The 26197-nt window shown below is 52.4% G+C and overlaps 1 protein-coding gene across 3 annotated transcripts; it reads right to left on the minus strand.

The window, feature by feature from the left end:
- Nucleotides 1–379: 379 nt before the first annotated feature.
- On the minus strand, nucleotides 380–25892 carry LOC134996257 (oocyte zinc finger protein XlCOF7.1-like). 3 transcript variants are annotated; one of them, XM_063951175.1, is made up of 9 exons: nucleotides 25764–25892; nucleotides 24548–24699; nucleotides 23505–23681; nucleotides 23297–23372; nucleotides 15310–15473; nucleotides 14844–14916; nucleotides 2460–2560; nucleotides 2235–2298; nucleotides 380–1535 (listed from the first exon to the last, which is right to left on the minus strand). In XM_063951175.1, the coding sequence occupies exons 2-9, from the start codon at nucleotides 24629–24631 to the stop codon at nucleotides 847–849; spliced, it is 1428 nt and encodes a 475-aa protein (XP_063807245.1). In that variant the 5' UTR covers nucleotides 24632–24699; nucleotides 25764–25892; the 3' UTR covers nucleotides 380–846. The 3 variants fall into 3 exon arrangements, with proteins under 3 accessions (XP_063807245.1, XP_063807244.1, XP_063807243.1); XM_063951174.1 differs by having other exon boundaries at nucleotides 14844–14913; nucleotides 23297–23375; nucleotides 25764–25891; XM_063951173.1 differs by having other exon boundaries at nucleotides 23297–23375; nucleotides 25764–25889.
- Nucleotides 25893–26197: the final 305 nt, after the last annotated feature.

Below are 26197 nucleotides of genomic sequence, written 5' to 3' on the forward strand. Positions count from 1 at the left end.
TCTCTAGGTCGACAGTAACTAGGTTGACAGGTCAAAAGGTCGACATGGGTTTTTTACAAAATGTTTCTATTTTTTTACTTTTTCATACTTAACGATCCACGCGGACTACGATTGGGAATAGTAACCTGTGCCAAGCGCAGCGAGGCACCTTGCCCGAAGCATGGCGAGCATTGCTAGCCAAGCGAGGGGACACGGTGCACTAATTGGGGTTCCCAGTCACTGTACGGAGAAAATGACGAAAAAATAAATAAAAAATCATGTTGACCTTTTGACCTGTCGACCATAATCCACATGAGCTCCTTACAGACAATCCTCAGGACCAGCACAGTTTAAAACACTAATGGAAAAAAATAAAAATAAAGACAGGAAAACAAATGGGTAACTTTTCTCCGGACGTATGTAATTAGGTTGTAAATAACATACTGTACATAAAAATAACTGTTCAAAAAAGTGAATATAAATAACACTTTGTAAAACAACCAAAAAATAAAAGTGCAAATCTACATTTTAATTCCTCATCTAACCCTAGGAAAGCAGATTATTGTGCTCAATATTATAATTTTCATATTGGGACCAGAAAACACAAATCTAACAAAACAAAAAAAATCCTGATTATTTACATTGATGCTTTCCGAATACAAACTTTACACTCCAAAACTCAACACAGTCATTGGCCGATCCAAAATGGCTTCCAAGACGCCGGGTAACAAGCAGATTAGATAACTTACCCCTAATAAATGTTGTGATTCTCAGTTGCGGGATTCCGGTATCAGTCATGTGACCGCCGGCAACCCGAACCCAGGGATTATGTATCACACCCCAAGCTATATAGATATATACAGTAACTCAGGCGGGCGTCTGATGGTTCTTGCGATGTTTAGCGAGGTGAGTGTTCTGGGAAAAGCACTTTCCACACTCCGAGCAGACAAAGGGCCTCTCCCCCGTGTGAATTCTCTGGTGTCTAATGAGCGCAGAGTTGTACATAAAACACTTCCCGCATTCAAAACACGCAAACTGTTTCTGCTTGGCGCCAGAGTCTGCGACCGGGAAAGGCGGCGTCTTGTAAAGCAGAGGAAGCCACGACTCTGCTTTGTGAAGGGCCTGGTGCGTGAGGAAATCCGAGGCATTAATGAAGCAGTCCTGGCAGTGGGGGCATTGGTACGCCGTGTGCTCGCTGGGTTCCAGGTTTGAGATGAAATCCAGTTCGTTATCGAGTTTGTCCTCCCACGTAGTGAATATATTCTGCTCTTCTTTTCTGAGTGGAACTGGATTTCCTTTCCTGCGTTTGTTCGGAGGGTTGTAGGAATACTTGGCCCTCAGGCGTTCCGTCACGGACTCGGCCAGTTTAAGTTCTCGGCGTGAGGACGGCTCATTATCCTGGATAGTCACTGATCTCGTCCAGGTGAGGGAGGAGGTTTCGCTGCGGAGTTTTGTCGACAGGTAATTCTGGGCGACGTCGTTAGTAAAGTCCCTTTCTGAAGCACAAAACGCAGCGTCATGTTGTTGGAGGTGCCCTTCCCTTCTGGCCACAAGAGCTGAAGAGAGGGAAAGTGTTAGGGAGTCAGGGATGTGACGTCTACATCGTCTACAAATTAAGGGGAGATCATTGAAAGGGAATCCGGTCTCTAGGTCGACAGTAACTAGGTTGCCAATGTTTAGGTCGACCACTACTGGTTGACCGTAACTAGGTCGACAGGGTCTCTAGGTCGAGATGTTCTAGGTCGACAGGGCAAAAGATCAACATGAGTTTTTTTTTTTTCATCTTTTTTTAAACTTTATCATACTTAACGATCCACGCTGACTACGATTGGGAATAGTAACCTCTGCCGAGCGCGGCGGTAGTGGAGAGAGGCAAGGTGCCTCTCTCCGCTGCGCTCGGCACAGGCCCAAAGCGCAAGCAATGCGAGGGGACACGGTGCACTAATTGGGGTTCCCGGTCACTGTACAGGAAAATGACACCCATTTTTTTCCCAAAAACTCATGTCGACCTTTTGACCTGTCGACCTAGACCATGTCGACCTAGCATCCTGTTGACCCTATGAACCACACCCCATTGAAAGAGGTAGAACATCAAATTAACATATTTTGAATTTAAATTAGCTTTTTTTTCCTAACTAGTCCTGCCAAGGAACGAGTATTTAATGGGTAATCCACAGCTTGAATGTATATAACATACATGAACACATAGTTCTCAGTCTCACACATATGTACTATCCTTGTAAACACTCTCTCACCTGAGCTGATCTCAGCAGCGACGGCCTCTTCCTTACACTGCTCGGGAGATATCCTGCTTCCCTCCTGTCATACAAGAACATGTGTCACATACGTGTCCCGCCCACACGTTACACGGGACATCTCTATAGGAGTCACACACAGGGCGAGGACATGGGAATAACACAATATCCTGCAATGTGAGGAGCGGATGTGCGAGGAGGAGAGGTCAGAGCAGGTTCCTCTACCTGATATTCCTGTGTCACAGTCCTGTTCTCTTCCTCTATACAGCCCGGAGAGTACAGAGGGGTCTCACAGCGGTCTGCCGGAGTTCTAGAGCTGCACCCACCTGCGGGGAATGGATACAGAAAATAAGAATTTACTCACCGGTAATTCTATTTCTCGTAGTCCGTAGTGGATGCTGGGGACTCCGTAAGGACCATGGGGAATAGACGGGCTCCGCAGGAGACTGGGACTGGGCACTCTAAAGAAAGATTAGGTACTATCTGGTGTGCACTGGCTCCTCCCTCTATGCCCCTCCTCCAGACATCAGTTAAGGAAACTGTGCCCGGAAGAGCTGACATTACAAGGAAAGGATTTTGGAATCCAGGGTAAGACTCATACCAGCCACACCAATCACACTGTACAACTTGTGATAAACTTACCCAGTTAACAGTATGAACAACAACTGAGCATCACTCAACCGATGCTACATCACCATAACCCTTTGTTAAGCAATAACTATATACACGTATTGCAGAAAGTCCGCACTTAGGAAAGGCGCCCAGCATCCACTACGGACTACGAGAAATAGAATTACCGGTGAGTAAATTCTTATTTTCTCTAACGTCCTAGTGGATGCTGGGGACTCCATAAGGACCATGGGGATTATACCAAAGCTCCCAAACGGGCGGGAGTGCGGATGACTCTGCAGCACCGAATGGGCAAACACCAGGTCCTCCTCAGCCAGGGTATCAAACTTGTAGAATTTTGCAAATGTGTTTGAACCCGACCAAGTAGCAGCTCGGCAAAGCTGTAATGCCGAGACCCCTCGGGCAGCCGCCCAAGAAGAGCCCACCTTCCTTGTGGAATGGGCTTTCACTGATTTTGGATGCGGCAATCCAGCCGCAGAATGAGCCTGCTGAATCGTGTTACAGATCCAGCGAGCAATGGTTTGCTTTGAAGCAGGAGCACCCAGCTTGTTGGATGCATACAGGATAAACAGCGAGTCAGTTTTCCTGACTCCAGCCGTCCTGGCAACATAGATCTTCAAAGCCCTGACTACATCAAGCAACTTGGAATCCTCCAAGTCACGAGTAGCCGCAGGCACCACAATGGGTTGGTTCAAATGAAAAGATGACACCACCTTTGATAGAAACTGCGGACGAGTCCGCAATTCTGCCCTATCCATATGGAAAACCAGATAGGGGCTTTTACATGACAAAGCCGCCAATTCTGACACACGCCTAGCTGAAGCCAAGGCCAACAGCATGACCACTTTCCACGTGAGATACTTTAGCTCCACTGTCTTAAGTGGCTCAAACCAGTGGGATTTCAGGAAACCCAAGACCACGTTAAGATCCCAAGGTGCCACTGGTGGCACAAAAGGAGGCTGAATATGCAGCACTCCCTTAACAAACGTCTGAACCTCAGGCAGTGAAGCCAGTTCTTTTTGAAAGAAAATGGATAATGTTTTGCTGTCACGTCCTTCCTAGCCTTTATCAGCGTAGGAATAACTGCATCCGGAATGCCCTTTTCTGCTAGGATCCGGCGTTCAACCGCCATGCCGTCAAACGCAGCCGTGGTAAGTCTTGGAACAGACAGGGCCCCTGTTGCAACAGGTCCTGTCTGAGAGGCAGAGGTCATGGGTCCTCTGTGAGCATTTCTTGCAGTTCCGGGTACCAAGTCCTTCTTGGCCAATCCGGAACAATGAGTATTGTTCTGACTCCTCTTTTTCTTACGATTCTCAGTACCCTGGGTATGAGAGGAAGAGGAGGAAACACATAGACCGACTGGAATACCCACGGTGTCACCAGTGCGTCCACAGCTATCGCCTGAGGGTCTCTTGACCTGGCGCAATACCTCTTCAATTTTTTTTTTTTTTTTAAGCCGGGACGCCATCATGTCCACCTGTGGCAGTTCCCATCGATTTACAATCTGCGTGAAGACTTCTTGATGAAGTCCCCACTCTCCCGGGTGGAGGTCGTGTCTGCTGAGGAAGTCTGCTTCCCAGTTGTCCACTCCCGGAATGAACACTGCTGACAGTGCTTGCATGTGATTCTCCGCCCAATGAAGAATCCTGGTGGCTTCCGCCATTGCCACCCTGCTTCTTGTGCCGCCCTGGCGGTTTACATGAGCGACTGCCGTGATGTTGTCTGACTGAATCAGCACTGGTTGGTCTCGAAGCAGAGGCTCCGCTTGACTCAGGGCGTTGTATATGGCCCGTAGCTCCAGGATATTTATGTGCAGACAAGTCTCCTGACTTGACCACAGCCCTTGGAAGTTTCTTCCTTGAGTGACTGCCCCCCACCCTCGGAGGCTTGCATCCGTGGTCACCAGGACCCAGTCCTGTATGCCGAATCTGCGGCCCTCGAGGAGGCGAGCACCTTGTAGCCACCACAGAAGAGACACCCTGGCCCTGGGGGACAGGGTGAACATCCGATGCATCTGAAGATGCGATCCTAACCACTTGTCCAGCAGATCCCACTGAAAGATCCTCGCATGGAACCTGCCGAAGGGAATGGCTTCGTATGACGCCACCATCTTTCCCAGGACTCATGTGCAGTGATGCACCGACACCTGTTTTGGCTTTAGGAGGTCTCTGACCAGAGTCACAAGCTCCTGAGCCTTCTCCTCCGGGAGAAACACCTTCTTCTGGTCTGTGTCCAGAATCATGCCCAGTAAGGGCAGACGCGTCGCAGGAATCAGCTGCGACTTTGGAATGTTCAGAATCCAGCCGTGCTGACGCAACACTTCCTGAGAGTGTGCTACGCTGATCAGCAACTGCTCCCTGGACCTCTCCTTTATGAGGAGATCGTCCAAGTATGGGATAATTGTAACCCCTTGCTTCCAAAGGAGCACCATCATTTCCGCCATCACCTTGGTAAAAACTCTCGGTCCCGTGGACAGGCCAAACGGCAACGTCTGGAATTGGTAATGACAGTCCCGTACCACAAACCTGAGGTACTCCTGATGAGGCGGATAAATGGGGACATGCAAGTAAGCATCCTTGATGTCCAGAGACACCATAAAATCCCCCTCTTCCAGGCTTGCAATGACCGCTCTGAGCGATTCCATTTTGAACTTGAATTTCTTCAGATAAATGTTAAGGGATTTTAAATTTAAAATGGGTCTGACCGACCCGACCGGTTTCGGTACCACAAACATAGTGGAATAGTAGCCCCTTCCCCGTTGAAGGGGGGGAACCTCTACCACCACCTGCTGGAGAAAAAGTTTGTGAATTGCCGCCAACACTATCTCCCTTTCCATGGGGGAAGTTGGGAAGGCCAATTTTAGGTAACGGTGAGGGGGCGTCACCTCGAATTCCAGCTTGTATCCCTGAGACACAATTTGTATAGCCCAAGGATCCACCTGTGAGCGAACCCACTGGTGGCTGAAATGTCGGAGACGCGCCCCCACGGCTCCTGGCTCCGCCTGTGGAGCCCCAGCGTCATGCGGTGTATTTACTGGAAGCCGGGGAAGACTTTTGTTCCTGGGAACTAGCTGCATGGTGCAGCTTTTTTCCTCTACCCCTGCCTCTTGCAAGAAAGGACGCACCTCTGACCTTCTTGCTCTTCTGAGAACGAAAGTACTGCATTTGGTAATACGGTGCTTTCTTAGGCTGTGGAGGGACATAAGGCAAGAAATTTGACTTCCCAGCCGTAGCTGTGGAAACTAGGTCCGAGAGACCGTCCCCAAACAATTCCTCACCCTTATAAGGTAAAACCTCCATGTGTTTTTTAGAGTCGGTATCCCCTGTCCATTGCAGAGTCCATAAGACCCTTCTGGCAGAAATGGACATTGCGTTTACTCTAGTGCCCAGCAGGCAAATGTCCCTCTGGGCATCCCGCATATATAGGACCGCGTCCTTGATATGTGCCAGGGTCAGTAGAACAGTGTCCCTGTCCAGGGTATCTATCTCCTCAGACAGAGTATCCGTCCATGCTGCTACAGCACTACACATCCAGGCCGAAGCAATTGCTGGCCTCAGCAGTGTGCCAGAATGTGTATACACAGACTTCAGGATTGCTTCCTGCTTTCTATCCGCAGGATCCTTTAGGGCGGCCGTATCCTGAGACGGCAGGGCCACCTTCTTAGACAAGCGTGTCAATGCTTTGTCTACCCTAGGGGAGGATTCCCAGCGTAACCTGTCCGTTGGCGGGAAAGGATACGCCATAAGTAATCTCTTGGAAATTATCACCTTCCTGTCAGGGGAATCCCACGCTTTTTCACATAATTCATTTAATTCATGTGAAGGGGGAACTTTTTCTCCCCATACATATAAATCCTCTTGTCAAGGACAGGATTTTCCTCAGAAATGTGTAATACATCCTTCATTGCTATAATCATGTAGCGGATGGCTTTATCATTTTAGGCTGCAACTTTGCCTCATCGTCATCGACACTGGAGTCAGATTCCATGTCGACATCTGTGTCAACTATCTGGGATAGTGTGCGCTTTTAAGACCCTGACGGCCTCTGCGCTGTAGGATCAGGCATGGGTTGAGACCCTGACTGTCCCAAGGTTACAGTTTTATCCAATCTGTTATGCAAGGAGTTTACATTATCATTTAACACCTTCCACATATCCATCCAATCAGGTGTCGGCACCGTCGGCGGCGACACCACACTCAGCTGCACTTGTTCTGCCTCCACGTATCCTTCCTCATCAAACATGTCGACACAGGCGTACAGCACACACACAGGGAATGCTCTGACTGAGGACAGGACCCCACAAAGGCTTTTGGGGAGACAGAGAGAGAGTATGCCAGCAAACACCCCAGCGCTATATAACCCAGGGATTACACTGTACCTTAGTGTTTACCCCGTAGCTGCTGTTAAATATATCTCTGCGCCTAAATTTATGTGCCCCCCCTCTCTTTTTTACCCTTTATTGCACCTGTATACTGCAGGGGAGAGCCTGGGGAGCGTCCTTCCAGCGGAGCTGTGAAGAGAAAATGGCGCTGGTGTGCTGAGGAAGAAGGCCCCGCCCCCTCAGCGGCGGGCTTCTGTCCCGCTTTAATGTGTAAAAAATGGCGGGGGCTCGGGCATATATACAGTCCCAGACTGTATATATGTCTATTTTTGCCAAAAAGGTAATTAATTGCTGCCCAGGGCGCCCCCCCCCTGCGCCCTGCACCCTACAGTGACCGGAGTGTACTGTGTGCTGTGGGAGCAATGGCGCACAGCTGTAGCGCTGTGCGCTACCTTAAGTGAAGACAGGAGTCTTCAGCCGCCGATTTCGATGTCTCCATGCTTCTGCTGCTTCTGTACTTCTGGCTCTGCGAGGGGGACGGCGGCGCGGCTCCGGGAACGGACGATCAAGGTTAGGTACCTGTGTTCGATCCCTCTGGAGCTAATGGTGTCCAGTAGCCTAAGAAGCGCTACCTAGCTGCCGTGAGTAGGTTTGCTTCTCTCCCCTCAGTCCCACGTAGCAGAGAGTCTGTTGCCAGCAGAAGCTCTCTGAAAATAAAATACCTGACAAAATACTTTCTTTTCTAGCAAGCTCAGGAGAGCCCACTAGGAGCACCCAGCTCTGGCCGGGCACAGATTCTAACTGGGGTCTGGAGAAGGGACATAGAGGGAGGAGCCAGTGCACACCAGATAGTACTGAATCTTTCTTTAGAGTGCCCAGTCCCAGTCTCCTGCGGAGTCCGTCTATTCCCCATGGTCCTTACGGAGTCCCCAGCATCCACTAGGACGTTAGAGAAATGTATATATATGCATCAATGAAACGCCCTGAATACCTCAGCTTTGTTATACTGGCAGAGAGGTAGGTCTAACTTCAGGGAACTAATCACTGCTCTCTATTAGTCCATTCTCTGGCTACGCGGCCACTGGATGGGTCGCACTATATAACATGGGCCTATACAGGAGCACACTCACGTTTGTGTGCAAGGACCAAAATCATCCTCACACCTGAGAATGGCAATAAAGCAAGGACAGGTTCATTATCACAGGTATAAGATCAGTAGCCCTGGAAAGCTGGGGGTCCCACTGCAGCACTAGTAGATGGGGGAAGGGGTATAATAAAGCATAACTGTCAGTGCTCCCCCTGCTCTTCCTCCCCCACCTGCCCCCGACAGCCTCACCTACTCCGTTATCCTGACTGACAGCCGTACAGGAAGCGGAGCTGTGCTCAGTGACAATGTGCTCCCCCTGCTCTTCCTCCCCCACCTGCCCCCGACAGCGTCACCTACTCCCTGTTATCCTGACTGACAGCCGTACAGGAAGCGGATCTGTGCTCAGTGACTATGTGCTCCCCCTGCTCTTCCTCCCCCACCTGCCCCCGACAGCCTCACCTACTCCCTGTTATCCTGACTGACAGCCGTACAGGAAGCGGAGCTGTGCTCAGTGACAATGTGTTCCCCCTGCTCTTCCTCCCCCACCTATTCCCTGTTATCCTGACTGACAGCCGTATAGGAAGCGGAGCTGTGCTCAGTGACAGTGTGTTCCCCCTGCTCTTCCTCCCCCACCTGCCCCTAACAGCCTCACCTACTCCCTGTTATCCTGACTGACAGCCGTACAGGAAGCGGAGCTGTGCTCAGTGACAATGTGCTCCCCCTGCTCTTCCTCCCCCACCTGCCCCCGACAGCCTCCCCTACTCCCTGTTTTCCTGACTGACAGCCGTACAGGAAGCGGAGCTGTGCTCAGTGACAGTATGCTCCCCCTGCTTTTCCTCCCTCACCTGCCCCCGACAGCCTCACCTACTCGCTGTTATCCTGACTAACAGCTGTACAGGAAGTGGAGCTGTGATCAGTGACAATGTGCTCCCCCTGCTCTTCCTCACTCACCTGCCCCCGACAGCCTCACCTACCCCGTTATCCTGACAGACAGCCGTACAGGAAGCGGAGCTGTGCTCAGTGACAATGTACTCCCCCTGCTCTTCCTCCCCCACCTGCCCCCGACAGCCTCACATACTCCGTTATCCTGACTGACAGCCGTACAGGAAGCGGAGCTGTGCTCAGTGACAATGTGCTCCCCCTGCTCTTCCTCACTCACCTGCCCCCGACAGCCTCACCTACTCCCTGTTATCCTGACTGACAGCCGTACAGGAAGCGGAGCTGTGCTCAGTGACAATGTGATCCCCCTGCTCTTCCTCCCCCACCTGCCCCCGACAGCGTCACCTATTCCCTGTTATCCTGACTGACAGCTGTACAGAAAGTGGAGCTGTGCTCAGTGACAATGTGCTCCCCCTGCTCTTCCTCACTCACCTGCCCCCGACAGCCTCACCTACTCCCTGTTATCCTGACTGACAGCCGTACAGGAAGCGGAGCTGTGCTCAGTGACAATGTGCTCCCCCTGCTCTTCCTCCCCTTCCTCCCCACCTGCCCCCGACAGCCTCACCTACTCCGTTATCCTGACTGACAGCCGTACAGGAAGCGGAGCTGTGCTCAGTGACAATGTGCTCCCCCTGCTCTTCCTCCCCCACCTGCCCCCGACAGCGTCACCTACTCCCTGTTATCCTGACTGACAGCCGTACAGGAAGCGGATCTGTGCTCAGTGACTATGTGCTCCCCCTGCTCTTCCTCCCCCACCTGCCCCCGACAGCCTCACCTACTCCCTGTTATCCTGACTGACAGCCGTACAGGAAGCGGAGCTGTGCTCAGTGACAATGTGTTCCCCCTGCTCTTCCTCCCCCACCTATTCCCTGTTATCCTGACTGACAGCCGTATAGGAAGCGGAGCTGTGCTCAGTGACAGTGTGTTCCCCCTGCTCTTCCTCCCCCACCTGCCCCTAACAGCCTCACCTACTCCCTGTTATCCTGACTGACAGCCGTACAGGAAGCGGAGCTGTGCTCAGTGACAGTATGCTCCCCCTGCTTTTCCTCCCTCACCTGCCCCCGACAGCCTCACCTACTCGCTGTTATCCTGACTAACAGCTGTACAGGAAGTGGAGCTGTGATCAGTGACAATGTGCTCCCCCTGCTCTTCCTCACTCACCTGCCCCCGACAGCCTCACCTACCCCGTTATCCTGACTGACAGCCGTACAGGAAGCGGAGCTGTGCTCAGTGACAATGTACTCCCCCTGCTCTTCCTCCCCCACCTGCCCCCGACAGCCTCACATACTCCGTTATCCTGACTGACAGCCGTACAGGAAGCGGAGCTGTGCTCAGTGACAATGTGCTCCCCCTGCTCTTCCTCCCCCACCTGCCCCCGACAGCCTCACCTACTCCCTGTTATCCTGACTGACAGCCGTACAGGAAGCGGAGCTGTGCTCAGTGACAGTGTGCTCCCCCTGCTCTTCCTCACTCACCTGCCCCCGACAGCCTCACCTACTCCCTGTTATCCTGACTGACAGCCGTACAGGAAGCGGAGCTGTGCTCAGTGACAATGTGCTCCCCCTGCTCTTCCTCCCCCACCTGCCCCCGACAGCCTCCCCTACTCCCTGTTTTCCTGACTGACAGCCGTACAGGAAGCGGAGCTGTGCTCAGTGACAATGTGCTCCCTCAGCTCTTCCTCCCCCACCTGCCCCCGACAGCCTCACCTACTCCCTGTTATCCTGACTGACAGCTGTACAGGAAGCGGAGCTGTGCTCAGTGACAAAGTACTCCTCCTGCTCTTCCTCCCCCACCTGCCCCCGACAGCCTCACCTACTCCCTGTTATCCTGACTGACAGCCGTACAGGTAACGGAGCTGTGCTCAGTGACAATGTGCTCCCCCTGCTCTTCCTCCCCCACCTGCCCCCGACAGCCTCACCTACTCCCTGTTATCCTGACTGACAGCCGTACAGGAAGCGGAGCTGTGCTCAGTGACAATGTGCTCCCCCTGCTCTTCCTCCCCCACCTGCCCCCGACAGCCTCACCTACTCCCTGTTATCCTGACTGACAGCCGTACAGGAAGCGGAGCTGTGCTCAGTGACAGTGTGCTCCCCCTGCTCTTCCTCACTCACCTCCCCCGACAGCCTCACCTACTCCCTGTTATCCTGACTGACAGCCGTACAGGAAGCGGAGCTGTGCTCAGTGACAATGTGCTCCCCCTGCTCTTCCTCCCCCACCTGCCCCCGACAGCCTCACCTACTCCCTGTTATCCTGACTGACAGCCGTACAGGAAGCGGAGCTGTGCTCAGTGACAGTGTGCTCCCCCTGCTCTTCCTCACTCACCTGCCCCCGACAGCCTCACCTACTCCCTGTTATCCTGACTGACAGCCGTACAGGAAGCGGAGCTGTGCTCAGTGACAATGTGCTCCCCCTGCTCTTCCTCCCCCACCTGCCCCCGACAGCCTCACCTACCCCCTGTTATCCTGACTGACAGCCGTACAGGAAGCGGAGCTGTGCTCAGTGACAGTGTGCTCCCCCTGCTCTTCCTCCCCCACCTGCCCCCGACAGCCTCACCTACTCCCTGTTATCCTGACTGACAGCCGTACAGGAAGCGGAGCTGTGCTCAGTGACAATGTGCTCCCCCTGCTCTTCCTCCCCCACCTGCCCCTAACAGCCTCACCTACCCCCTGTTATCCTGACTGACAGCCGTACAGGAAGCGGAGCTGTGCTCAGTGACAATGTGCTCCCCCTGCTCTTCCTCCCCCACCTGCCCCTAACAGCCTCACCTACCCCCTGTTATCCTGACCGACAGCCGTACAGGAAGCGGAGCTGTGCTCCGTGACTATGTGCTCCCCCTGCTCTTCCTTCCCCACCTGCCCCCGACAGCCTCACCTACTCCCTGTTATCCTGACTGACAGCCGTACAGGAAGCGGAGCTGTGCTCAGTGACAGTGTGCTCCCCCTGCTCTTCCTCCCCCACCTGCCCCCGACAGCCTCACCTACTCCCTGTTATCCTGACTGACAGCCGTACAGGAAGCGGAGCTGTGCTCAGTGACAGTGTGCTCCCCCTGCTCTTCCTCCCCCACCTGCCCCCGACAGCCTCACCTACCCCCTGTTATCCTGACTGACAGCCGTACAGGAAGCGGAGCTGTGCTCAGTGACAGTGTGCTCCCCCTGCTCTTCCTCCCCCACCTGCCCCCGACAGCCTCACCTACTCCCTGTTATCCTGACTGACAGCCGTACAGGAAGCGGAGCTGTGCTCAGTGACAATGTGCTCCCCCTGCTCTTCCTCCCCCACCTGCCCCTAACAGCCTCACCTACCCCCTGTTATCCTGACCGACAGCCGTACAGGAAGCGGAGCTGTGCTCAGTGACTATGTGCTCCCCCTGCTCTTCCTCCCCCACCTGCCCCCGACAGCCTCACCTACTCCCTGTTATCCTGACTGACAGCTGTACAGGAAGCGGAGCTGTGCTCAGTGACAGTGTGCTCCCCCTGCTCTTCCTCCCCCACCTGCCCCTAACAGCCTCACCTACCCCCTGTTATCCTGACCGACAGCCGTACAGGAAGCGGAGCTGTGCTCAGTGACTATGTGCTCCCCCTGCTCTTCCTCCCCCACCTGCCCCCGACAGCCTCACCTACTCCCTGTTATCCTGACTGGCAGCCGTACAGGAAGCGGAGCTGTGCTCAGTGACAGTGTGCTCCCCCTGCTCTTCCTCCCCCACCTGCCCCCGACAGCCTCACCTACTCCCTGTTATCCTGACTGACAGCCGTACAGGAAGCGGAGCTGTGCTCAGTGACAATGTGCTCCCCCTGCTCTTCCTCACTCACCTGCCCCCGACAGCCTCACCTACTCCCTGTTATCCTGACTGACAGCCGTACAGGAAGCGGAGCTGTGCTCAGTGACAATGTGCTCCCCCTGCTCTTCCTCCCCCACTTGCCCCTAACAGCCTCACCTACTCCCTGTTATCCTGACTGACAGCCGTACAGGAAGCGGAGCTGTGCTCAGTGACAGTGTGCTCCCCCTGCTCTTCCTCACTCACCTGCCCCCGACAGCCTCACCTACTCCCTGTTATCCTGACTGACAGCCGTACAGGAAGCGGAGCTGTGCTCAGTGACTATGTGCTCCCCCTGCTCTTCCTCCCCCACCTGCCCCCGACAGCCTCACCTACTCCCTGTTATCCTGACTGACAGCTGTACAGGAAGCGGAGCTGTGCTCAGTGATAATGTGCTCCCCCTGCTCTTCCTCCCCCACCTGCCCCCGACAGCCTCACCTACTCCCTGTTATCCTGACTGACAGCCGTACAGGAAGCGGAGCTGTGCTCAGTGACTATGTGCTCCCCCTGCTCTTCCTCCCCCACCTGCCCCTAACAGCCTCACCTACTCCCTGTTATCCTGACTGACAGCCGTACAGGAAGCGGAGCTGTGCTCAGTGACAGTGTGCTCCCCCTGCTCTTCCTCCCCCACCTGCCCCCGATAGCCTCACCTACTCCCTGTTATCCTGACTGACAGCCGTACAGGAAGCGGAGCTGTGCTCAGTGACTATGTGCTCCCCCTGCTCTTCCTCCCCCACCTGCCCCCGACAGCCTCACCTACTCCCTGTTATCCTGACTGACAGCCGTACAGGAAGCGGAGCTGTGCTCAGTGACAGTGTGCTCCCCCTGCTCTTCCTCCCCCACCTGCCCCTAACAGCCTCACCTACTCCCTGTTATCCTGACTGACAGCCGTACAGGAAGCGGAGCTGTGCTCAGTGACAATGTGCTCCCCCTGCTCTTCCTCACTCACCTGCCCCCCGACAGCCTCCCCTACTCCCTGTTATCCTGACTGACAGCCGTACAGGAAGCGGAGCTGTGCTCAGTGACAATGTGCTCCCCCTGCTCTTCCTCCCCCACCTGCCCCCGACAGCCTCACCTACTCCCTGTTATCCAGACTGACAGCCGTACAGGAAGCGGAGCTGTGCTCAGTGACAATGTGCTCCCCCTGCTCTTCCTCCCCCACCTGCCCCCGACAGCCTCACCTACCCCCTGTTATCCTGACTGACAGCCGTACAGGAAGCGGAGCTGTGCTCAGTGACTATGTGCTCCCCCTGCTCTTCCTCCCCCACCTGCCCCCGACAGCCTCACCTACTCCCTGTTATCCTGACTGACAGCCGTACAGGAAGCGGAGCTGTGCTCAGTGACAGTGTGCTCCCCCTGCTCTTCCTCCCCCACCTGCCCCCGACAGCCTCACCTACTCCCTGTTATCCTGACTGACAGCCGTACAGGAAGCGGAGCTGTGCTCCGTGACAATGTGCTCCCCCTGCTCTTCCTCCCCCACCTGCCCCTAACAGCCTCACCTACCCCCTGTTATCCTGACTGACAGCCGTACAGGAAGCGGAGCTGTGCTCAGTGACAATGTGCTCCCCCTGCTCTTCCTCACTCACCTGCCCCCGACAGCCTCACCTACTCCCTGTTATCCTGACTGACAGCCGTACAGGAAGCGGAGCTGTGCTCAGTGACAGTGTGTACGGAGTGGCAGCTAATGCGCGTGCGGTCCCGGTGATCAAATATGGCAGCGGCCATTGCTGGGGAGGGTTTCCCTCTGCCGGCAGATTATGCAAAGTGTAGCCCATAGGCTACAGCAGACTAATACCACAATCACACCTGTGTCTCTCTCACCTGAGCTGATCTCGGCAGGAACGGCCTCTTCCTCATCTTGCTGCGGTGATATCCCGTCTCCCGACTCCTCCTGCTATACAAGAACATGCAACACACACGGGAATCACACTATGGGCCTAATTCAGACCTGATCGCAGCAGCAAATTTGTTCGCAATTGGGCAAAACCATGTGCACTGCAGGGGGGCAGATGTAACATGTGCAGAGAGAGAATTAGATTTGTGTGGGGTGTGTTCAGTCTGCAATCTAAATTGCAGTGTAACAATAAAGCAGCCAGTATTTACCCTGCACAGAAACAAAATAACCCACCCAAATCTAACTCTCTCTGCACATATTACATCTGCCCCACCTGCAGTGCACATGGTTTTGCCCAACTGCTAACAAATTTGCTGCTGCGATCAGGTCTGAATTAGGCCCTATATTCTGCAATGTGAGACATGTGAGGAAGCAGAGCTGGAAGACCCCTACCTGACAATCCTGGGTGACAATCCCGGTCTCTTTCTCTATAGACCCCGGAGAACAGGGACGGGTACAAGAATCTGGACTTTCCTCCTCACCCTGACAGCACGTAGAACCTTCCTCTGAATCACAGCCACTTATTTCTGACAGTTCCGGATTTTCTCCATCACCGCCTGGTCAGTGTAATGCAAAATATGCAGCATAATTCCAGACATCCGGATAATCAGACTTGTTTTGTTTTAGGGATGAATGAAAGACTGTACTATGTACTATAATAAGCCCCAAAGCCCAACTAACAATGGGGGGTCTATGTACTAAGCTTTGGAGAGAGATAAAGTGGATGGAGATAAAGGGGCAGATTTAATAACGACTGATATTCTTGTTATCACTCGTTACGAATGTTAAATGGTGCTCCAGCCAATCAGCTCCATTGTTCAAACACAGCTATGCGTCTCGTTCCCTTCGTGGAGAGGACCTTTGCTGTGCGGTGCGCGATGACGTCATCGCGCACCGCTCAGCAAAGTTACTCTCCACGAAGGGAAACTAGACGCATAGCGTCTAGTTCCCTTCACAGGAGGCGGACGGGGACGGCAGCGGAGGCGGATGGGGGACGCAGCGGGCAGCAGTGGCAGATCTTGCCACGGTGCGGAGCCCTCCGGATGGCGCCAGCGCCCTCCGGAAGGCGGCGCCCCGGGCAAAAGTCCTGCTTGCCCGTGGCAAGATCCGCTACTGGTAACATGACAGGAGCTGATTGGCTATTACTTTATCTTTCTCCAAGGCTTAGTACATAGACACCAAAAACTGTTAAATATCCCCCACCACCGGTGTCCTTTATTTTCTAAAATACAGGAACCAATAGATTAAAGATCATTTGAAATGTGTTGCTGCTGACGCTCATGTAGGTGAACGGGAAAATATACTAAGTTACTAAGCGAATGGGGCATTTTACAATAAACATTTGTTACTAGTAGAGTTTAGGAAACAAAGCTTTTTGCACCATGTTGTGTGTGCATTGAGCAGTTCATTTCAATGTTCTGCCACAATTGCAAAAAGAAACATGGAGACAACTAACACAATTCCACATCACAGAGTAAATGGGTTTTCCACCCTCAGGCAACTTTCATTTATTGGCTGCCTACCGCAGCCATTACACAGAGCTGTGCCCGTTCTGCGTAGGGCAGGGGTGGCCAGACTTTTGGAGTCAGCGATCTACTTTAAAAGCTGAAAAGCTTTTGTGATCTACCTAGGTGGAATAATAGCGCGCGCCGCAGGCGTGCGTCCAGAAAAAGGGGTGTGGTCTAACAAAAAAGTGGGTGTGGCATAACAAAAAGTGGGCGTGGTATAACAAAAAAAGGGACGTAGCCTTGCTGCACAGAGTGTAATGACTGTCTCGCACGAAAATAAGATTTTACTTACTGGTAAATCTATTTCTCGTAGTCCGTAGAGGATGCTGGGACTCCGTAAGGACCATGGGGAATAGACGGGCTCCGCAGGAGATAGGGCACTTTAAGAAAGCTTTGGACTCTGGGTGTGCAATGGCTCCTCCCTCTATGCCCCTCCTGCAGACCTCAGTTAGGGAAACTGTGCCCAGAGGAGATGGACAGTACGAGGAAGGATTTTTGTAAATCTAAGGGCGAGATCCATACCAGCCACACCGTATAACTTGTGATAAACTACCCAGTTAACAGTATGAACAACAACATAGCCTCGGTTCAACCGATAAACTAAACCATAACCCTTATGTAAGCAATAACTATATACAAGTCTTGCAGAAGAAGTCCGCACTTTGGGACGGGCGCCCAGCATCCTCTACGGACTACGAGAAATAGATTTACCGGTAAGTAATATCTTATTTTCTCCAACGTCCTTGAGGATGCTGGGATTCCGTAAGGACCATGGGGATTATACCAAAGCTCCCAAACGGGCGGGAGAGTGCGGATGACTCTGCAGCACCGATTGAGCAAACAGGAGGTCCTCCTCAGCCAGGGTATCAAACTTATAGAACTTTGCAAAGATGTTAGACCCCGACCAAGTAGCTGCTCGGCACAACTGTAATGCCGAGACCCCTCGGGCAGCCGCCCAAGAAGAGCCCACTTTCCTAGTGGAATGGGCCTTAACCGATTTCGGTAACGGCAATCCTGCCGTAGAATGCGCCTGCTGAATCGTGTTACAGATCCAACGAGCAATAGTCTGCTTTGAAGCAGGAGCGCCAACCTTGTTGGCCGCATACAGAACAAACAGAGCTTCAGTCTTCCTGATTCTAGCCGTTCTGGTCACATAAATCTTCAAAGCCCTGACCACATCCAGGGACTCTGAATCCTCCAAGTCCCGTGTAGCCACAGGCACGACAATAGGTTGGTTCATATGAAAAGATGAGACCACCTTTGGCAGAAATTGAGGACGAGTCCTCAACTCTGCCCTATCCACGTGAAAAACCAAGTATGGGCTTTTATGTGATAAAGCCGCCAATTCTGAAACACGTCTAGCCGAAGCTAATGCCAACAACATGACCACTTTCCACGTGAGGTATTTCAACTCCACAGTTTTGAGTGGTTCAAACCAAGGTGACTTGAGGAAACTTAACACCACGTTAAGATCCCAAGGCGCCACCGGAGGCACAAAGGGAGGCTGAATATGCAGCACCCCCTTCACAAAAGTCTGTACTTCAGGAAGAGAGGCTAATTCTCTTTGAAAGAAAATGGATAAGGCCGAAATTTGGACCTTTATGGACCCTAATTTTAGGCCCAAAGTCACTCCTGTTTGAAGGAAGTGAAGCAGACGGCCCAAATGGAACTCCTCCGTAGGAGCAGCTCTGGCCTCACACCAAGAAACATATTTCCGCCATATACAGTGATAATGTTTTAACGTCACGTCTTTCCTAGCCTTGATCAGGGTAGGAATGACTTCCTCCGGAATTCCTTTTTCCGCTAGGATCCGGCGTTCAACCGCCATGCCGTCAAACGCAGCCGCGTTAAGTCTTGGAACAGACAGGGCCCCTGCCGCAGCAGGTCCTGCCTTAGAGGAAGAGGCCACGGATCTTCTGTGAGCAACTCAATGAGGATTGTTCTGACCCTGCTCATTCTTATTATTCTCAACACTTTGGGTATGAGAGGAAGAGGAGGAAACACATAGACCGATCTGAACACCCAAGGTGTCACCAGAGCGTCTACCGCTACCGCCTGAGGGTCCCTTGACCTGGCGCAATACAGCTTTAGCTTTTTGTTGAGACGGGATGCCATCATGTCGATTTGAGGCAGTCCCCATCGATCCGTGATCTGTGCGAAGACTTCTTGATGAAGTCCCCACTCTCCCAGATGCAGGTCGTGCCTGCTGAGGAAGTCCGCTTCCCAGTTGTCCACCCCCGGGATGAACACTGCTGATAGTGCGCTTACATGGCCTTCCGCCCAGCGTAGAATCCTGGTCGCTTCTGCCATGGCCACTCTGCTCCTTGTTCCGCCTTGCCGGTTTATATGAGCCACTGCCGTGACCGACTGAATCAGAACCGGTTTTCTCCGAAGCAATTCCTCCGCTTGACACAGGGCGTTGTATATGGTCCTCAACTCCAGGACGTTGATGTGGAGACAAGTCTCTAGGTTTGACCAGAGACCTTGGAAATTTCTTCCCAGTGTTACTGCTCCCCAGCCTCGGAGGCTTGCGTCCGTGGTCACCAGGACCCAGTCCTGAATGCCGAACCTGCGACCCTCTAGCAGGTGAGCACTGTTCAGCCACCACAGGAGAGATACCCTGGTCCTGGGAGACAGGGTGATCCTTTGATGCATTCGTAAATGGGACCCGGACCACTTGTCCAAGAGGTCCCATTGAAAGGTCCTCGCATGGAACCTGCCGAAAGGGATGGCCTCGTATGAAGCCACCATCTTCCCCAGGACCCGCGTGCAATGATGCACTGAAACCTTATTTGGTTTTAATAGGTTCCTGACCATGGCTATGAGCTCCTGAACCTTTTCGATCGGAAGAAAAACCTTTTCCTGGTCTGTGTCTAGAATCAGGCCCAAAAAGGTCAGACGCGTTGTAGGGACTAGCTGGGACTTCGGTATATTGAGAATCCAGCCGTGTATCTGCAACGTCTTCATGGACAGAGACACGCTGTCCAGCAACTTCTCCCGAGATCTCGCCTTTATGAGGAGATCGTCCAAGTATGGGATAATTGTGACTGCATGCTTGCGCAGGAGCACCATCATTTCCGCCATTACCTTGGTGAAAATCCTCGGGGCCGTGGAAAGCCCAAACGGCAACGTCTGAAATTGGTAGTGACAGTCCTGCACTGCAAATCTCAGAAACGCCTGATGAGGGGGGAATATCGGAACATGAAGGTATGCATCCTTTATGTCCAGGGACACCATCCAATCCCCCCCCCCCCCTCCAGGCTGGCGATGACCGCCCTGAGTGATTCCATCTTGAACTTGAACCTTTTCAAGTACAGGTTCAGAGATTTTAGGTTTAAAATGGCTCTGACCAAACCGTCCGGTTTCGGAACCACAAACAGGGTCGAGTAATATCCCTCTCCTTGCTGGAGATGAGGAACTGTGACTATCACCTGTTGAACATACAATTTTTGGATTGCCGCCAACACTATCTTCCTCTCTGACGGGGAAGCCGGCAGAGCCGATTTGAAAAACCGGCGAGGAGGCAAGTCTTCGAATTCCAGCCTGTATCCCTGAGAAACAATCTCTAATGCCCAGGGATCCACCTGCGAGTGAACCCAGACGTGGCTGAAAAACCGAAGACGAGCCCCCACTAGATCTGCCTCCCCCCGGGAAGCCCCAGCGTCATGCGGTGGACTTTGCAGAGGCAGGGGAGGACTTTTGCTCTTGGGAACTAGCTGTGTGCAGCTTCTTTCCCCTACCTTTCCCTCTGGCAACAAAGGACGATCCCCGTACCTTTTTGTTTTTATTGGAACGAAAGGACTGCATTTGATAATGAGGTGCCTTTTTTGTATGCTGCGGGGGGACATAAGGTAAGAAATTCGACTTACCAGCCATAGCGACAATGTCCGAGAGGCCGTCTCCAAACAACTCCTCCCCTTTGTAAGGCAAGGACTCCATATGCCGCTTTGAATCGGCATCTCCCGTCCACTGTCGGGTCCACAAGAGCCGCCTAGCAGAAATAGACATAGCATTTATTCTGGAGCTTAATAAACAAATGTCTCTCTGAGCATCTCTCATATACAAGGCAGCATCTCTGATATGCTCTATGGTCATTTGAATAGCATCCCTATCTAAGGTGTCAATCTCCGTAGATAAGGAATCTGCCCATGCCACAACCGCACTACAAACCCAGGCCGACGCCATAGCCGGTCTAGCAATAGTACCTGAATGAGTGTAAATGTGCTTCAAGGTAATTTCCTGCCTGCGGTCAGCAGGTTCCTTGAGGGAAGCCGTATCCTGAGAAGGCAGTGCCACCTTTTTGGACAAGCGTGTGAGCGCCTTGTCTACTTTAGGCGAAGATTCTCAGCGTATCCTATCAGTTTGTGGAAAAGGATACGCCATAAGAATCCTTTTGGGAACTTGTGGTCTACTATCCGGAGATTCCCAAGCCTTTTCGCACAATTCACTTAGTTCAAATGAGGATGGAAAGGTGACTTCAGGCTTTTTCCCTTTATACATGTGTACCCTCGTGTCAGGGACCAGAGGTTCTTCAGTAATATGCAAAACCTCTTTAATGGCAATAATCATGTACCGAATACCTTTTGCCACCTTCGGCTGTAATTTTGCATCTTCATAGTCGACACTAGAGTCAGTATCTGTGTCATCGACCCTGGGATATGGTGCGCTTCTGAGACCCCAAAGGGCCTGGCGTCACAGGGACAGGCATGGACTGGCTACCTGACTGATCCCTAGCTTCTGCCTTGTCTAACCTTTTATACAATAGATTAACATTTGCATTCAAGACATTCAGCATATCCACCCATTCCGGTGTCGGCGTTGCCGACGGCTACATGACATTCAAGCACTCCCCCTCCACATTAAGCGAGCCTTCCTCGTCAAACATGTCGACACACTCGTACCGACACACTTCACACACACACAGGGAACCCCTTTCTGAAGACAGTATCCCTGTCAAGGCCCTTTGAAGAGACAGAGAGAGTATGCCAGCACACACCCCAGCGCAATGATCCTGGAGACCAACACAAAATGTTTTTCCCCAGCAGCGCTGTGTAATATGTTATCCGCCAATTATGTGCCCCCCCCCCCCCCTCTCTTTTAAACACCCCTTCACCGTGTGTAAGCAGGGGAGAGTCCGGGGAGCTTCCTCTCAGCTGTGCTGTGGAGAGAAAATGGCGCTGGTGAGTGCTGAGGAAGAAGCCCCGCCCCCCTCGGCGGCGGGCTTCTGTCCCGCTCAAACTTACAAAAATATGGCGGGGGCTCTTTTATATACATGTACAGTGCCCACCTGTACATGTATATTGTCTTTTGCCATAAGAGGTGTTTATATTGCTGCCCAGGGCGCCGCCGCCGCCCCCCCCCCCCCTCCCCCTCCCCCTCCCCCTGCGCCCTGCACCCATACAGTGACCGGAGTGTGTGAGGTGTATGGGAGCAATGACGCACAGCTGCAGTGCTGTGCGTTACCTCCGTGAAGCTGAAGGCTTCTGCCGCCTGACGACTTCTGTTTTCTGTTCTTCTAGTGAGGAGAACAGCGGCGCGGCTCTGGGGGTGGACGCCCAGTAACAACCTGCGTTCACCCCCTCTGGAGCTAATGGTGTCCAGTAGTCGAGGAAGCAGAGCCTATCTTAGACAAGAAGGTCTGCTCCTCTCTCCTCAGTCCCTCGATGCAGGGAGCCTGTTGCCAGCAGTGCTCCCTGTGAAAAAGTAGAAAAAGCAGAGAAAAAATCCAAACAAAAATGCTTTTAGGGAGAGAACTCAGGAGAGCTCTCTGCAGTGCACCCATCTTGCTCTGGGCACAGTGTAAAACTGAGGTCTGGAGGAGGGGCATAGAGGGAGGAGCCAGTGCACACCCAGAGTCCAAAGCTTTCTTAAAGTGCACTATCTCCTGCGGAGCCCGTCTATTCCCCATGGTCCTTACGGAGTCCCAGCATCCTCAAGGTCGTTAGAGAAATGACACATTGGCCCCCACAGGTATAAACCTCAAACACATATGCCCCCACAGTGCCAGATACACATATGCCCCCACAGTGCCATGTGCCCACAGTGCCAGATATGCCCCCACAGTGCCAGATTTGCCCCCAGTGCCAGATATGACCCCACAGTGCCAGATATGACCCCACAGTGCCATGTGCCCACAGTGCCAGATATGCCCCCATAGTACTGCTCACCGTGCTGTGTGTGGAGAGCGCAGCGTGCGCTTCTCCTGCCTGCTGCCCTGCCCCTCGGTCTGATCTCCGGCGGTGACGACAGCGTGTATATCTCAAATCAGGCGCCGGTCCGCGAGCTCTGATTGGCTAATGAACCGGCGCCTGATTTGAGTTATACACTCCGCCGTCACTGCTGGAGACCAGACTGAGGGGCAGGGCGGCAGGCAGGAGAGGCGCGGCTTCGGGTGGATGGGCGGCGGATCGCGATAGACTGGTCGCATGTCCGCGATCGACTGTTTGGCCACCTCTGGCCTAGGGTCTTATCACCCACGCCTATATGAAATCAAAGCTGGTTTATCTTTATTGCGGCGGGATACCACCAGGCACAGCTGCGGTCCAGATGCAGCTATATCCGACACAGGGATCGGCACACAGCATAACTGCATGATCAGTTATAATAAACAACTACGCCAGATGATATACACTAAACCCAAAATCATAAGACAGCCAAAGTAATGTAGCCAGTAAAAGTTGCATGATGACGCCAGCAAGTGAAAGTCACCTGAAGGTGGGAAACCATTTTAACCTGTTCAGTATTGTTTCATCACTTGTCAGATGAAATGTCATAAGCCCTGTTATAAGAAGGGATTTTACACCAGTTTGGTTCTATTGCAGAACCATTCAATGCAACGGAACAGAGAGAGTAGTTGTAACCACTTTACTTACCCTCCGAGTCCCTGGTGTAACTCTGCTCTGCCATCGTGTCCTGGTACCGGTGTTTGTGTTCTTCCATGTACTCCCACTCCTCGGAGGAGAAATAGACAGTGACATCATCCTCATACTATACAGAGACCCGGCACACACAACAATACAGACATCACCCAGACACGCTGGCCCCCGACGCCACTGTACAATGCCCCTTCCCAGCAATCACCTCGCCAGTCAGCAGCTGAATGATCCTGTTGGTGATCAGCAGAATCTTCCGGTCCTTGTTTCTCTCACGTCTCAGCAAGCGAGGCGGAGGCTCCATCATGGGGGTCCGGGACCTGCGGGCTTTGTCCGCCACGCACTTTGGCTCATGTTCTCTCAGCTTCTTCACAACAATATAGTCCTATAAAAGCACCAATCACCACAGAGTTACGGGTATCATCTATGATATGGTTACACCAATGGTAGTTATTGGTGTGGTCCATTTAGGGCACCCTCCCAAAAATATGAATCATAATCATTGACGGTTTGTGGCCGATGCCGAATGCTTTTGCCATCGATGGGGGAGAACCAGATGGTTTCCCGTCATCGATGGCAGAGCATAAACAAATGTGTTTCTTTTTGTTTTTTAAAAAGGTGTCTGGGACATGAAGCATAGCACCACCCATCAACACTGGCAAAGCCCCACCCAAAGGTTCTGATTGGCCCACGGGCCAGACAGTCAAAGAACAGGGTTGACCATCGGTTGGTGAAACCATCTATTGTCATCCATTGCGTATTTGGAAACCATCAATGGCCACTTGTCATATTGGCATCGATGGTAACTACACCAATTGCCATCAGTAGCCCGGTGTAGCAGTCAGGTGGAGATTAATTTATTGAGGATGCCCCAGCGACCATATATCCCCTATGTAATACGTATACAGAGTTCTGAATGACTCACAACTTAAATAAAGACTTTTCAACAGTTGTAATCGTGCATGTAATGTCAGCATGTGATTATATGGTCTCGGCACCTGTCCAATCAGGTGTCACCTTCACTACACACCTCCTGCCCCAAACAATGTAAATGCTCCTGGCCGCTCCAGTACTCCGAGAACTGAATATGGAGTCCTCTGATATTTCTTTAAATAACAGGACAGGGCCCCTACCCAAGTTGGGAGTGAACGCTTACAATGAGGTGCTGGAGGGGGCAAGCCTCATTAAATAGTATAGATACGGGCCGTGAGTTTGTGAGGTCAGGCTAGCGAGTTAGGGAGACAGGTTCACCTCTCCGGTCAGCAAGTAGATGATCTCCAGGGTGAGATTCAGGATGGTGTCAGTCATTGGATTCTTATCCCTCACAGGCGACATAGGGTAAGGTCCCAGGAACTCTCCGCCTCTTATAACAATGTCTCGGGGTCAGAGCATTCTGGCGAAACCTGGGAAAAACCACAGTGAGCTGGAAGCATTCAGCATAACTCATACACATTGTAATCTCCAGAACATGACGTTCCAGCCGGGCGCTTGGCTTTGACGCTCGTCATCAGCATCAGGATGGACTTGCACCACACTTACGCTTGGAAAAAGGGGCATTTACCCTTAACGCCCATCTCCACTTGGCACACAGCTGTGTCAGAGCGCCCTCTAGGAGCTTTGCCTGTGAGAACAGTAATCAGGGCACCTGGAAGCACTTCCAAATCTATGCACGGTATAACTGTATGGTAGATGCTAGATTCAAGTGGCTTAAGGGACCTTTTACGTCTGGGGGAGGAGGCACGATACAAGCGGGAGGAGCTATGCCAGCGGGATAGTTCGTCTACTATCCACGCCACCAACTATTACCTTTAGTAATCAGGTGGCGAGCGAAGAGAGTCCGCGAGGGTACTTTTCGGGTACCCTGTTCAGACGTAGCTCCTCCCCTAGTGACATCAGAAGGTCCCTTCTCCCACCCCGATTTAGAACCAACCATAACTGTATGCCACCATCATGACTGAGGAACCCCTATGTTAGCCACTGGAAGAAGGCCTGCACAGATATATATATATATATATTCTGCATGCCTGGAGTCATTAGCACGACCGCAAGCATATCAACATATAGCAGTACAGCCGAGCAGCATTACAAAGGCTCGTCTGGCAACAGCTCGGGGGGGGAGAAATGTGGGCACCCCTTTATTAAGGTAGTTAAAATAAAGGAAAATAAATAATTATCAGAACTGTAAAATGCTGCACAGCCAGCACAGCTAATACATTACTCCTATAACTTTGTGGAAGTTCCAGAATGATCTGTGGAGGCAGAATAGAGCTGGGGAGTCCTAGTCATGAGAGAGAGAGAGAGAGAGAGACCACATACCCCCTAGTGTGTGCAAGGCAGGGTGATGAGCCCATTACTCCCCAGGGCTGTATATACAGAGTGGTAATGGCTGCTGCTGGGGAGGGGGCTGCACTGACCCTGTGACAGCCTGAGCCTGCATCACCTCTCCCCCTGCCTGCTGCCCCCTTACCTGCCCGTGCAGACAGCTGACACCATGCAGCAGCAGCACACAGGGTCACACACACTAACTCCTGTCACTGCCTGCTGCCGCCATCTTGTGGGAGGAGGTCTCCTGCCCATACAGCTGTCTCATATAGACGTCACTGCTAGTCACAGCTCTCCCTCCCTCCTCTCTCTCTCACACACTTTCTCACAGCTCTCTCTCTCATCTCTGACACAGCTTTTTCACTGTACCCCCCCCCCTCTCTTTCAGCTTACACACACACACACCCCTCCCCCCTTTATCACTGTCACCCCTTTCTCTCTCTTTTTGGCTCTCTAAACTTCCATAAGTTCCATTGAAAGCATATGAACGGGGGCGTGGCCACACAACCCCTTTTCCCCGTGGCCACGCCCCTTTCCCTATTATTATTATTTTTACCGATTTGTATGTATAAAATATTG

This window comes from Pseudophryne corroboree, chromosome 2 (assembly GCF_028390025.1).
Source record: "Pseudophryne corroboree isolate aPseCor3 chromosome 2, aPseCor3.hap2, whole genome shotgun sequence".
NCBI classification, from domain to species: Eukaryota; Metazoa; Chordata; class Amphibia; order Anura; family Myobatrachidae; genus Pseudophryne; species Pseudophryne corroboree.